This window comes from Barbus barbus, assembly GCF_936440315.1.
Source record: "Barbus barbus genome assembly, chromosome: 11".
NCBI lineage: Eukaryota > Metazoa > Chordata > Actinopteri > Cypriniformes > Cyprinidae > Barbus > Barbus barbus.
The window spans coordinates 3,647,118-3,660,683 of record NC_136739.1 but is presented as its reverse complement, the minus strand read 5'-3'; the positions used below and the strand labels follow the sequence as shown (position 1 = coordinate 3,660,683).

Sequence of the window (13,566 nt, the reverse complement as noted above, 5' to 3'; positions counted from 1 at the left end):
ATGTGTCATATTTTTTATGAAAATTTTTAAAACAGGTCAGTACACTTAAATCAAATCGCAATATAGACTAGTGTCTGTGAATATTAAACTGCAAAAAGACTTTAATATGAATCCTCTTGTTCTGCATGTTCATTTGATTAGCAAAAAATACACAACGCAGAATTTGTGGGAAAAAAAATATTATTCATATATTTATTCATTTTACTATTAAACCTTCCCCTATTGGATAGGCAGTAGCATGTTGCCCTACACAGTTACCTTGTGTATTTTCTTAATTCAAGTTTTATATATATACTGTATATATATAAAAAAAAAATATTTTTTTTTTTTTGTGTTTTAAAGGTATTTATAATAAGTGATGTGAAGTTCACTGATGTCAGTCTCCTTTTGGATAATAAAGTTTATTGTTAAATTGTTAAAGGGGTGGTTGACTTTTTTTCTAGGCTTGATTGTGTTTATGGGGTGCAGCTGAACATGTGTTTGTGCTTTTTTTTTTTTTTAACAACGCATTATTTTTCACATAATTTACCTTTATTCTACACCGCTCTGTCCCTTCTCCGATAAACACCCCAATTATTTCCTGGTTTTATGAAGCCCCTCCCTCAGAAATACGTGATGAGCTCAGATTAGTTAGCTGTCCCAGTGTGCTGTGATTCGCTAAATCGTCTAAACGTCCCGCCCCTCACCTTAGCAGCATGTGCTCCGGTTGTATTGTAAACAATGGCGTTGTCAACATTGCTTATGAATTTGTGCCGGATTGAGACGCAGAGGATATTAGTGAAGAGGATTGCGCAGAACCTTAATGGTGTTTTTTTTTTTGTTTGTTGTTGTCTCATACTTTTAGATAAGCTGTTATTTGTAAGTGCTACTGCTTCTGTCAGCTTTTAATATACGGTTTTATCCTGATTAAAGCTTTAATACAGCACAGAAACTGCACACATGTCCATGTATAACGCTTCTCGTTGCTGTGTGAATAAGTGTATAATTGGAACAGTTTGTTGGAGCTGATCTGACGATCTGAATCAAAGAGAGAGAGAGGGATGCAGAGTGTGTGCAGAGCAGGGGGATGTGAGGAACAGTGTTAAGAACCACTGCTAGAACATATGATATTGAAACTTGTGAATCCATTAGAATCGTTAGAAAACAGAATCGCAATTCATATTTTATCTGGGTTCATGACGTAACGGACCTGGGAAGTAGCTCGTTGTAGTCCCTACGAGCCGTTTTTGTAGGCATTAAACTGCCAGAATTTTAAAAGACATATCTCCGTTATGTATGTATATTCTGTTTATGTATATACTGTATTCTATATACAGTACCAGTGAAAAGACACACGAATGGGAAATGTGTCCAAACTTTTGACTGGTACTATACTATAATGTACACAAAGAATATCGTCCGGTATATCAGACTTTATCAGGCTTTTTTTTTACTCCCTAATATCGGACAACAACAACTGTACTAAAAACTGAAATGTTTTTTCTTTGCGATTTTGAAAAGTCTCATGTACAGATGACAAGCTGATAAATCACAAATATCAGCTTATTAAAACAACCATATTTCCTTCTTTCTTTACTGCGAGACGTTTGCTCGGTCTAGATGCGCTTAAATCTGCACTAACAATGCATTCCTTTCACACATGCGCACTTCAATAAGCTGACAGAAAGCATGCTGCGCGAAATTGGAGTAAGAGGCAAAAAACTACCTGCTACGACGGGTTTATGCTTAAGCCGTTTATGACCTATAACTCGTGCTTCAGTGGTTCTTCAGCGGCTCTTCAACATGACTGAGGGGCTATAAAGCACTGCTACCATATACAGAACCTGTTAAGCTCCTGTATGGTTCTTCAGTGGTTCTTTGGGGTGATTAAGGTGCTATATAGCACCACTGCTGTACAAAGAACCTGTTAAGCCCCTTTAAAGGTTCTTTACGAGCCAAAGAACTACTGTTGGTGCCGTTTAGCACCATTTTTGTTGAAGAAATACAATGCCATATGGCACCTCTTATGTTCTACATAGCACCATTTGACAAAGGTGCTGTATAGATATGGTGCTATATAGCACCAAAAGTGGTTCCCCTATGATTACGAGCCAAGAACCACTTTTAGTGCTATATAGCACCTTTTTTTAGAGTGTGACTGAAGCTAACTGATTAGAAATGATCACTACTTTAATTTCAGTACATTTTGCTAATTAATTTTTTTATTTGAAAATTACTTTTGAAATGATTAAATCATTTTCATCAATAATTTACAGAAATCCCCAAAAACTCATTTTAGGTAAGTAACCCTGAATACATGACTATAAAGCAAGTCTAAGAATTCGGCCTCATCACATCAAAAAAGAAGTTGGTACTGAAAATCGTAGCTGCCCTTCTTTTTTGTCAAACAAAAACAAACAAAAAAATCATTTAAAAATACAACATCAAGAATGACATAAGTCCATCAACTAATACAGTTAAACAAACCATCACACATAGTGTGTAAACCTCACATAGCAATCCCTCTCTATTTCTCAGCCATGTTTTGGAAGCTTCCCTTCTTATCCTTTCGCTTTCTTTATGTTCACTCGTAAGCCGACTAAAATGGGTTTGTGCATTCATATAGTGTATGTGCACTGCATGCTCTCAGCACTTCTGTGAAACTGATGTAGAGTGTGACAAAATAAGAAGGGAGTTTTGATAACATCCAAACAGCTAAAACGCTCTGTCAATTTCTGAGAAGCTGAAAAATGTAGCCTCTGTAGGAAGCATAAGGAGACAGACATGTCTGAATCCCTTGATCGTGTCTACTGAGATACCCTTATCTGATCCGTTTCTTGAAGGCAACACAGATGTATCCTTCACTGCCTATAAAATCCCACAATTTTGTGCATTTGATTCCATGACAGTACAGCTGAAAATAAAATAGCATTTGATAGTTGTGGTTGATGGTCAGTCTGTGTAAATGTAAGTTTTTTCACTTCTGATTTCACTTCTAGCTTAGTCATTACCAAAGCTCTCTGTATTTAGTTGTACATAGATCATTAAAACTTTATGCTGCTTCAGAAGCCCATCTGAAATCAGCTTCGTCGGGTACCTTTGGGAGCAAACAGCCTGCAACATATTTGCCTGATAGCTTTTGGATGCTGCCACACTATTATGCATTATCCTTTTAGCCTCTCAAGGTGTGTGTATCAGTTTTGAACTTAATGGGGACATGGCCAATTCCTTTTCCCTGATTTTTGTTTCTGAGTGAAAATTTCTTGGTAACATCAAGTTTTCTCTGATGGATCTAAAGCAATCTGGCAGTGACTGATTTGATTTGAGGTATTTTAGCTAGTCTGTTTACATCTGACACTCACAGGCCAGCGTAAACAAAGCTGCCAATCAAATGATGATGATGATGATGTTCTTTTGTTTCATTACCAGTAAGAGGGCAAACGGACTGTGTGGAAGTATTGTACATTGTCATTGGTGCTGTGCCTGAATTTGACTAATTTCTAACATTATTACATGCAAATGCACCAAACTTTTGGCCCACCATACTTTTGGAAATGGAAGCTAGGAGTCATTATGGTGGCACCCAGTGGATAAAATGCATAGATATCCATTTCTAAAGGAGAAGAACGCATTTTCTGCTTTTGCTGTGTATTATTAATGTACAAAATCTTTATAGTTACTGTAGTAATACCAAGTGATAAAGAAAAGGCCTATATTATATGAAAGAAGAAAATAGATCTATTCTAGAGACTTCACACACTGCTGATTGATCCTGTATCTTTTAGGGATCTATTGTCCAGTACCTTTCAAAAGTTTGGAGTCAGTAAAATTTTCTTCTGAGATTCTTACTGAGAAATGTGACATTTATGATTTTATAAAATGTACCATGTACAGTATGTTTCCACCAAAAAAAGCATAACTGCTTGCACAACTGCAACACTGATAATATGTTACAAAAATTTTTTTTAAAGTATTTTGATCAAATAAACGCAGCCTTAATAAGCATAAGAGATTTTCAAGTGTCTTACTGACCCCAAACATTTGAATGGTGTATAAACTCTTCCCCAGAGCAGGTTTGTAGTGTAGCATTAGTTAAATTGTTGATGAACCTTAAAAAACATTTTACAGTTTTGCTCAAACTCTGTGAGATAAGCCTCTTTTTAGTCTGGTAAGGCTTAGCTTTGTTGTCTTTCAGTCAAGTCTGCAGTTTAGGTGGAGCTTAAGGTATAAGTCAGGCAGGGAGGGATTGATCGGGAAGATGACAAAAAAAGCACAGAAAGAACTTGTTTTGATATGAACTGACATGAGACAGGAAAGTGAATCTGGCAAGCAGTGGCCCATAGAATAACAGAAGCATCGGGATGAAGCAGAATTGCCTTTCACAATTCTCTAGGAACCCAGGCAATAAAATGCACAGCTTATACACACACGGATAGCAGGCCAAAAAAAACATACAAACACTAACTTATTCTCTTTCTGGGACTTGACCGCTGAAGTACTGTACAATTTGCAAGAACATACCCCTGCACTCTTAAAATGACATGACAGAAGACTTTTTTTTTCATACAATGGAAGTCAATGGTAACCAAAATGGTTTGGTTCTTAATACAGGTTTGGAACAATATGAGGGTGTGTAAATAAAGACAATTTTAATTTCTGGGTCAACTATCCCTTTAAATCAGTGGTCAGTAGTCGATCGCGATCGACTGGTAGATCTTTATCAGTCCCAGTAGATCCTGAAAATAACAGTAAAATAAGTATAAAAAAAAATGCATAAAATTTCTCCATTCTTTGTACTGTATTTTTCTGTTATATTTGGTCGCTACTGGAACAGTGATATAGAAAAACACATCACGCCTGAGTCTGTAAACAGGATGTTAACAGAGGCCAGAGATGCTAAAGACGAGCGCAAAGAGGAGAAAATGCTGTAACAGAAAGAGAACAATAGCTGTGCATGAGAATCGAAATATAGGAAGAAAATATAAATAATGAATTGGGAGTATGGGGTTATATTAATGTATCGCTGAAGGGAACTGTCTTGAGAAAAGTTTCAATGGAAATAGCATTTTCTTCTCCTCTTACCTCCATATAAAACGCAGCTCTGCTTTGTTTACAGCAGTAACCTATATCGTGGCTGGTTCATAAGCGCCACCTGCTGTTAGAGAATAAATCTGCGTCTCATTCAGACCCGCTGTTTATGTTTCATGTAAATGTTTTATGTTGCAAAAACATTAAATAAATAAATAAACCTAAAGTCAGACCATTCTGTTTTTGTCTCAAATCCTGAAATTATACAATCTAATTCAAATCAAAAACAACTTCTCGTGCAACGTGTGTTGTATCTTTGATTGTATTGTGATTAAAATGCAGTGGTTGCCACTAATTTCAAATGGCTACAGATATTTTTGTTTAAGGCCAGTTTGGATTTTAAAAAGCAAATAGCCAATAAATCGGCTATGATCGGTGCATCACTAATTAAAATACTAAATAAAAGGCCTCAAATTGGAAGTACAATCTGGGATGCCTTTATCAATTCTTCATTAGATAGATCTTGTCTTTCATAAAGGTCGAGGTCAGGGATCTTGGGCTTAAAAAGATTGGTGACCACTGTTTTAAATGTTGTGCTCTCTTAGGGGTTCCTTGGTACATGGAAGAAATGTACATGGTCTTCCAGCACTACAAGAAAAAGTCCTCTGGCATTGTGGGAGAAATTCTGCAAGCAGCATGGGCTTCAAAAAGTGCATATGTCCTTTATCATGCACACTCAAGTAGTCAAGATTAATAACTCATTCAAAACACATACACATTCAAAGTAAAATGCCACCCTTGAGTATTAAGTTCTCACATGAGAAGTAAGTCATTCAGGCTTTGTATCTTTATATTTTAGGAAAGAAATGGAAATAGCAAGATTAATAATGGATGTGCTGCTTTTGGAAGATTTTTCCCACAACATTCTATGAAGGAATCATATTAAATTACAACGAGAATGCCTTATGATTTTCATTTTCATGGGCCATTCACTGAAAACCCTTTTAAAATAAAATATAATAGCAATTTAGGCGAGTTAGTTGTGCTAAATCATATTAGAAGGAAGATTTTTATATTATTAAGAATAGGTTTTCATATTTTTCAACTGAATATCAGATAATAATTTTGTTTCAGGTTTTTTTTTTCTTGCACTACTAAATAAATCCAGAAATATCTAAACATCCTTACAGCTTATTTAAAATTAGTTTGTGTCTTCATGGGAACAGATTCTGAGAAATTAAGCATTGCATAACTTGCTCACCAATGTATCCTCTGCAGTGAATGGGTGCCGTCAGAATGAGAGTCCAAACAGCTGATAAAAACACCACAATAATCCACAAGTAACTGCCACCCCACATGAAAAAATACTATAGTAATTTATAGTAAATGCTATAGTGTTTTTGAACCATACTATAGTAAAGTACTCAAATTAATTAGTTGTACTAATTTTATAGTTGTTGTGATAATATAACAACTATAGTAATATAAACAAATTACTTTACCCAATACTGTACTAAGTTTTCTAGGGAATATTATACTACAATACACTACAGTTTACTGTAGTAAAAACTAAAGTATACTACAGTATTTATTTCAGTTTATCAGTTCACTATATTTAATACTACAGTATGCTGTAGCATTCCTTAACAAAGGGTTGTAAATAATATAATATATACAGTATAATACACTTTACTCTAATATGGTTCAAAAACACTATAGTATTTTTTCATGTGGACCACTCCAGTCCATCAATTACTGTCTTGTGAAGTGAAAAGCTGTTGTTTTTAGGGGTGTATCGGTACGCGTATCGAACTGAACGGTTCACAGGGCAAATTCCAAATGGAAGTGATCATCCCTATCCCCTTGGAGTGGGGACTTTGGAGTGAACAGGGCACGTGCGTGCCATTATGCAGTCGTTTGGAATGACTGACACACACCGTGCTGCGTTGTCACGGGAACATCCCAGCTGCAGATAATGAGGAAATTACATCTCTCCTTTTGCCAAGTGCATTCCAAACGACTGCATAATGGCACGCACGTGCCCTGTTCACTCCAAAGTCCCCACTCCAAGAGGATAGGGATGATCACTTCCATTTGGAATTTGCCCTGTGAACCGTTCGGTTCGATACGCGTACCGTTACACCCCTATGAAGCAAATCTGTCTGATGACTCTTCTGGAATTCAGGGCTCATCCTCTAGCACCTCTCATCATCTCTCATAGCAGACTCCTGATTATGAAAGACTGAATACCTGCACAAGCATATGGTTTCAGACATTAAAACACACAAAGGCTGGTTAGAAATCAAAGAAATGCATGGAAGAAGAAAAACAGAGAGGAAGAAATTAAATAAAGATATCATTTGAGTTACACCTAAAAAGGACAAAAAAATAGACACTAAAGTACAGTGTTCTCGTGCGAGTCTTTCATTATTATGATTTTAAGCATTTTAAGTGAAATACACCTTTAAAGCTACAGGAGAAGTGGGTGCAGGAGATTCAGTTATTTAACACATATTCAAATGTGTATATAAAAACACAGCCAGCCAGTTGTGTTTCTGCAAAGTAAATATTTTAATCTAGGCATCAGCTTGACTTCTCGTGTTCTAGTTTCAGAGTTGCATTTGACATTTTGAAGACACATTATACGACAGTTACACCATCCTTGAATCTGATTGGTCGAACAGTGTTCCAGTGAGCACTGATTTAACAGTCCAACAGCACTGTAACATTTCACTGTCTGTATCACTGCTTGTCTGTGTTTGTTTTATTCAGACTGTAAGTTTTGGATCATTCCAAACCAGGGGTGTCAAACTCAGTTCCTGGAGGGCCACAGCCCTGCACAATTTAGATGCAAACCTAATTAAACACACCTGATCCAGCTAATCAAGTCATTAAGGCTTATTTGAAAACTACGGCTGTGTCCAAATTCAGGGTCTGCATCCTCCTTAGGATCCTTCCTACCCGGTTGAAGGAGGAGGGATCCTCCGAAGTCCGCAAAACCCGGAAGTCGGTGTTTGTGAATTTGGACAGCCTACCCTTCTTTCAGTTCCCTCCCTTACCCGTTGCTCGTATCCTGTCGCCTAGCAACCGTGACAGCACCAAGCAAGAAGCGGGAAAATGGACAAACAAAGAGTTATTCTCCTCATTTTAATTCTTTTGGAAGAAATAAAGCAATTAAATAAATTAAATACTTTCTTTGCTCGTTGTCGGAGAGTTTTTTATATCAGACTACAAGACAGTCACATCCAGGTAAGCCATTATAGCCTATTTTTATTTGTTTTTAAGTATTCTACTAATTTCTCCTACAAATTCATTGAGCCGAAGCATAAACTTTAGCTTGTTTTGTCAGAGAAACTCCTCTCCCACTCCGCTACCGCTCGCTTCGTCCGCCATTACGCTCTGCCGAAAAGAATTATGGGATAGGTAGGACGGGAAAGGATCCACCACACCCATCCTTCCAATTCGGGGAAAAGGAGGACGTATTTGTGGGCCGCATTTGAAGGATCCTACGAATTTGGACAGCCTTCGTCGCGGCGCTGTGACGTAACATCCTTCAAATGAGTACTCCGAAGGATGCAGACCCTGAATTTGGACACAGCCTACATGGTATGTGAGTTGGAGCAGGGTTGGAACTAAACTCTGCGGGGCTGCGGCCCTCCAATAACTGAGTTTGACACCCCTGTTCTATACGGACTTATTCAAAATGTGGATTCATTCAAAGCAGATGTACTTTGCAACCAATAGAAAGTCTGTTGTATATAGTATGAATGCGAGTAGTATGAATGAAATCCACCATTAGTGCATTATCACTTCACTGCCATTTATAAATCCTCTCCTGTGAAACTGTGGAACACAGTGAAGTCACATGTAGGCTACTACTCTCTTCACTATTTTTCATCTACGTATATAGTGAAGTAGGCATACTTGGATGCAGGAACTGTCTTCATGAATGAGTCATTGAATCATTTATTCAGCTCATTGAGTCATTCAGGAACAAGAAAAAAAATATGCTACAAAAATACATAAAAAAAAAAAAATTATGCTTCATTGGAGGCGTTAAAGCTGGAGCTAAAACCCATGTCCAAAACAGAGGTCAGCAATTCTGCCTATTAAAATTGCCCTTGGTGTTTTCTCTTCCATTTAATTAATGGTTGAGCCAGTTCAGCACACCTAAGACCACCAAATGTAAAATAGCTAAATTACACAGCAAGGTTCTCTGCGTTTTAGCTTGAGAGGTGGAAAAACCAGGCAGACAAAAAGGTTTAGAAGCTCAGAAAAGAACAACAAAGATAGAGTATGACTGAATGTAAAATATTTTCTGTCGGATTTATATATTCCACCTGTTTCTATACAGCTCCAGTGAGATAACAAGGACTTTTACAGCAGACCATTCATGTTACAATCCCATGAGTGACTGTATATATGCATCCAAGTCATAAACTGAAACCTTCGAGCATGCCTTTTATATTCTTATCATAAACTTTGCAATAGAAAACATTCCTATTTTTGTTACATTAATATTTATGCAACATTTTACTATAGCCTACATTTCAGATGGGATTGGATTTCTCAAAATGCAATCTTTGACATAGCCAAAGCTGCAGAATACAGCCTGAATCTACTGATAAGGCATAAACCACTGTGTGACAAAGCACAGCATCTTTCCGTTTGAACTTGCCATATAGTCTATATAGGCATCACAGCTTGAAAAAACAAGCACCTAGAGCAAGAAAAAGCACAACATAATATATAATAAATATTCATGCCTGTCTTTTCCTCATAAACACAATTAAAACCTTGGGGAAGCTACTTGTTGTGGTAAATGTGTGGAATTGTGTAGCCATTTATTTTCTTTCCCACTATAGGGCAAACATCATTATACAGTGAGTTGCAAGAGTTCTCATCTTCGTGTTACAAACCCACACACATGCTGTGCAGTAAAGGATACACCAATTTCCTGTCTTGGGGTTATTAGGTCTGTAAAGCCCTAAATACACTGCACGATATAAGAAATCCTATAAGATCACTGGATGTGACACTGTGCGACATGGATCTAATAAACTTGGCTATGACGTGTGTGTAGACTGTACTTTGATGACATCTATTGACTAATAGGCTATGATGCACGTTTCTATAGAAGAATGAAACGTCATCAGCATGCGCTCGTAGTAAACAAAAAGCATGATAAATCACATTTTAGCAGATGTATTTTTTTATGTGTGCTGGAAAAAGCAGCGAAAGAGGAATGCATAAGTGCTTGAGGTAAGCAGTTTTATGTTTTAGTGCCAGATTTCATGTCTAATTTTTATTGGTTGGTCAGTAAACATGGATCGTACCAGCAAACACACTGTGCGATGATCATGCTGTATCGCAGGCTATCTTTGGTCACAAGATCACGACAACTGCCGTCTTTGAACCTCGCTCACTGTACAACACAGAACCACTGATTAGGAGCCACGATCACAGAAATTGCCACGATTGTTTCACAATACCAATCTTTTGTCTGTGACAGCCGAAAATCGTGCAGTGTGTTTAGGGCTTAAAACAGATCGCCCACAGTAGTATTTAGATCATCAGTAAGGCAGTAGGTCCTGCTTTTTTCACCTTTACCTAGAATGTCAACAGCATCCAGACCAAATAACCCAATTTAAGGTGTATTCAAACTTGGCAGGTTTGGTTAATAATAAAAAAAAAACTTGATTGCTCTTTTAGTGCAGTTCATTTGAATAGGTGTGAATGCCTCCATCTGAACCTTGTTGCACACCAAAAAAGCGGTGGACATTTTCAGGGGGTCTCGGTCCACTTCTAAATAGGGCCAGCAACATACATCCTTATGCCTTCTGTTTTGTATCATTTTCCGTATTAAAATTCGGTTTGGTGTTAAAATTGAGAGTGTGAATGCTAAGTGAACTAACTTTTTTCTTTTTTTTGGTCCAGAACAAAAGAATCAAGAGAATCGAACTCCAAGTGTAAATACACACTCAAACATGTAAACAGCTGAATAAAGGGTAGTTTGAGGCATTTAGAGCAATGCAGAGTATATTACCCAACATATTGGATAGACTTTCTTTCTCACCCCTTACCTGAGACCCTGATCAAAAAGAGCAATAGGGCTGTAATCATCTCTTCACTTTGTGATCTAATTTATGAAACATGATTTCAAACTGCCTGTCTAACCTGCAACTTTAGACTGTTTTGTTAAGAAATCTCAAATATCAATGTTTTTCTATAGATATTGTAGACATTATCCTTAGTTTGTGACAGAAGCCTAGTGCAGCTTGTATTTTGCTCTAACAGCATTATAAACCTTGCTACTACAAATAGCATGTAATAATGCAAGTTGAAATGTTACTGGGAAATTAAATTGTACATGTTTATGCTTAAAAAATTAAATAAAACATATTTTAGCTGTCAGTCCAGATTTCCCCTTGAGGCTTCCATTACATGATTTAGCTAACATCCTTCCTGACTGATAATCCCCAGTACATTTCAAATAAAGGCTGTGATGAAAATGCAATTATATTCATTTACATTATGGAGACTTTTATGTTGCATTCAAACTACAGATTTTATCAGTTCATGCATTCCATTATAATTAGACTCATTACCTTGGTAATGCTGGAAATGCAGAAAATAATCTAGCTATACCATTATACTCCGAATGTGAGTACAGACCGGCTGAAAAAAAGCTGATACCTTCTTTGTTACTTCCTTTTTTAAGTAAAATAAGCTCAACAAATTTTATGAGTAAACCAAAACTCTAATGGTGCATCCCAGTTTCTAGATATTTTTAAAGATGATATGATGTTTGGAGGTTTTAGAATCATTCATATCCATCCAAGTAGGTTTACCACATTATCTCAACATCTTGAGGTGTAAGACCTGCGGCTGACAACAATGGATAGATAATAAAGATATTACGGTTTTTGTGTCAGTTTGCATATGTTTGATTATTTAGACTTGACAAAGGTGATTTTTTTTATGTACACACTTAAAAATAAAGGTTCTTTATTGGCATCTATGGTGCCATGAACATTTAACATTCATATAAACTTTCCATTGCACTAAAGGTTCTTCATAGGTAAAAAGGTCCTTCAGGTTCTTTACATTATGGGTTCTTTTAAGGTATATTCACTAAAGGTTCTTTGGGAAACCAAAAACGGTACTTCAAGAGTTCGTGTACCCATATAATCTTAGCTTTAGTGGTAAACGGATTTGGCTTTATGTCTGCAATGGAGTGCTAAGAGAGACTATTCTACTCAAGCTCCCATAGCCCCCTATAGGAATGCATAAAGGAGGAGATGGGGAGGTGGAGGGATGCTGAAAGAATAAACAACGGAAATGGTAAGAGGCTGTTTTTATACCCAGATATTAATTGGAAGATTAGATGGGCGTAATTACGTTAATAACTTCACTTGGCATCATTGCAAAACCCCGTTTTGGAAACTTATGAGTGTAGTTGAAACAGTGGAGCATGCCGCTTGCAACAGCAGGTCATTGGTTTGATTCCTAGAGAATGCATGTGATTTGTGAACATTTTGAAGTGTTTGAATTGAACTACCTGATTGTTGACAATAGACTACCAACTCAAAATTTAATAATTTGGTGTGTTGATTAAAATGTTCTCAGTATATGTCATAACAATCTTGTGTTTGAAACAATGGTTTTATGAAAGCATCCCAATGAAAGCACAAAAACGACAGGTTTTAAATGACGAGCTGTTACAAGTGTGATCAAATGTGAGAGTTTTGAAACTCTATACTTACAACTTGTGAACAAAACCCCTGTAAGCTGCTTAATAATGTGTTTTGAGTAGGCTACGTACCGAAGCAGGAGTTGATGAAGCCGTACCACATGCAGCCGTGCCTCCCGAGCAGCCACCGTCCCCGCACACTGGACGCGAAGCTCAGGGTCGTCCCAAACAAACACACCAGCATGTCACTGACGCTAATATTGAGAAGCAGCATGTTAACCGGCGTCCTGAGCGTCTTAAACTTACAGAAGAGGACTAAAACAACAAAGTTATTAAGAAAGCCGAAAGTCATGATGAATCCTAGGAACACGGACAGAGCAGTGAAGCCCGCGCGTGAGAGCGTCTCCACCGGCGCGTCGCTCCAGTTCCCGTCCAGAAGCGTTAACCGGTCTTCCTCGCTCATGTTAAAGCTGTAGTTTAAATCAGCCTGCTCGAAAAACATCCTTGCGAATAGTTAGGAAAGTTGTTTTGAGTCAGTGCTGAATTTCGTGAGGTAAGAGCCTCTGTTACCCGTTTTTCTCGTTTAATGAGCACCTCAGCGCATCAGCATCATGACTCGGTACAGATGATGGTCTTCACTGACAGCGCGCTTCACCTTTGGACTGCTGACAGGTGGGCTTCGCTTGACGCTCAAAACAGGCACGCAAACTGATTAAGTAGCAGTCAGACAGTTCTGCTCATTAAAGTCCGCAGTATCCATCAGAGTTGCTGAATGAACTGTTATCAGCCTTTTAACGAGGTCGCAGCGCGCGTGACCGCGGTCGCGCGTGTCGCTGCAAATTAATGTTGACCGTTTGGTGTCCGTT

At 37.6% G+C, this 13,566-nt stretch overlaps 1 protein-coding gene across 1 annotated transcript in view; it reads right to left on the bottom strand.

Annotated features, from left to right (window-relative positions):
• The window catches only part of LOC306876765 (parapinopsin-like), a gene marked incomplete at both ends in the record, with an annotated part of 33,442 nt that extends 20,240 nt beyond the window's left edge, over positions 1 to 13,202 (bottom strand). The window contains one exon of the mRNA XM_079428167.1: positions 12,833 to 13,202. Coding sequence (XP_079284293.1) covers positions 12,833 to 13,202 — 370 coding nt within the window. The remainder of the gene's footprint in view (positions 1 to 12,832) is intronic.
• Between the last annotated feature and the right edge of the window lie 364 nt (positions 13,203 to 13,566).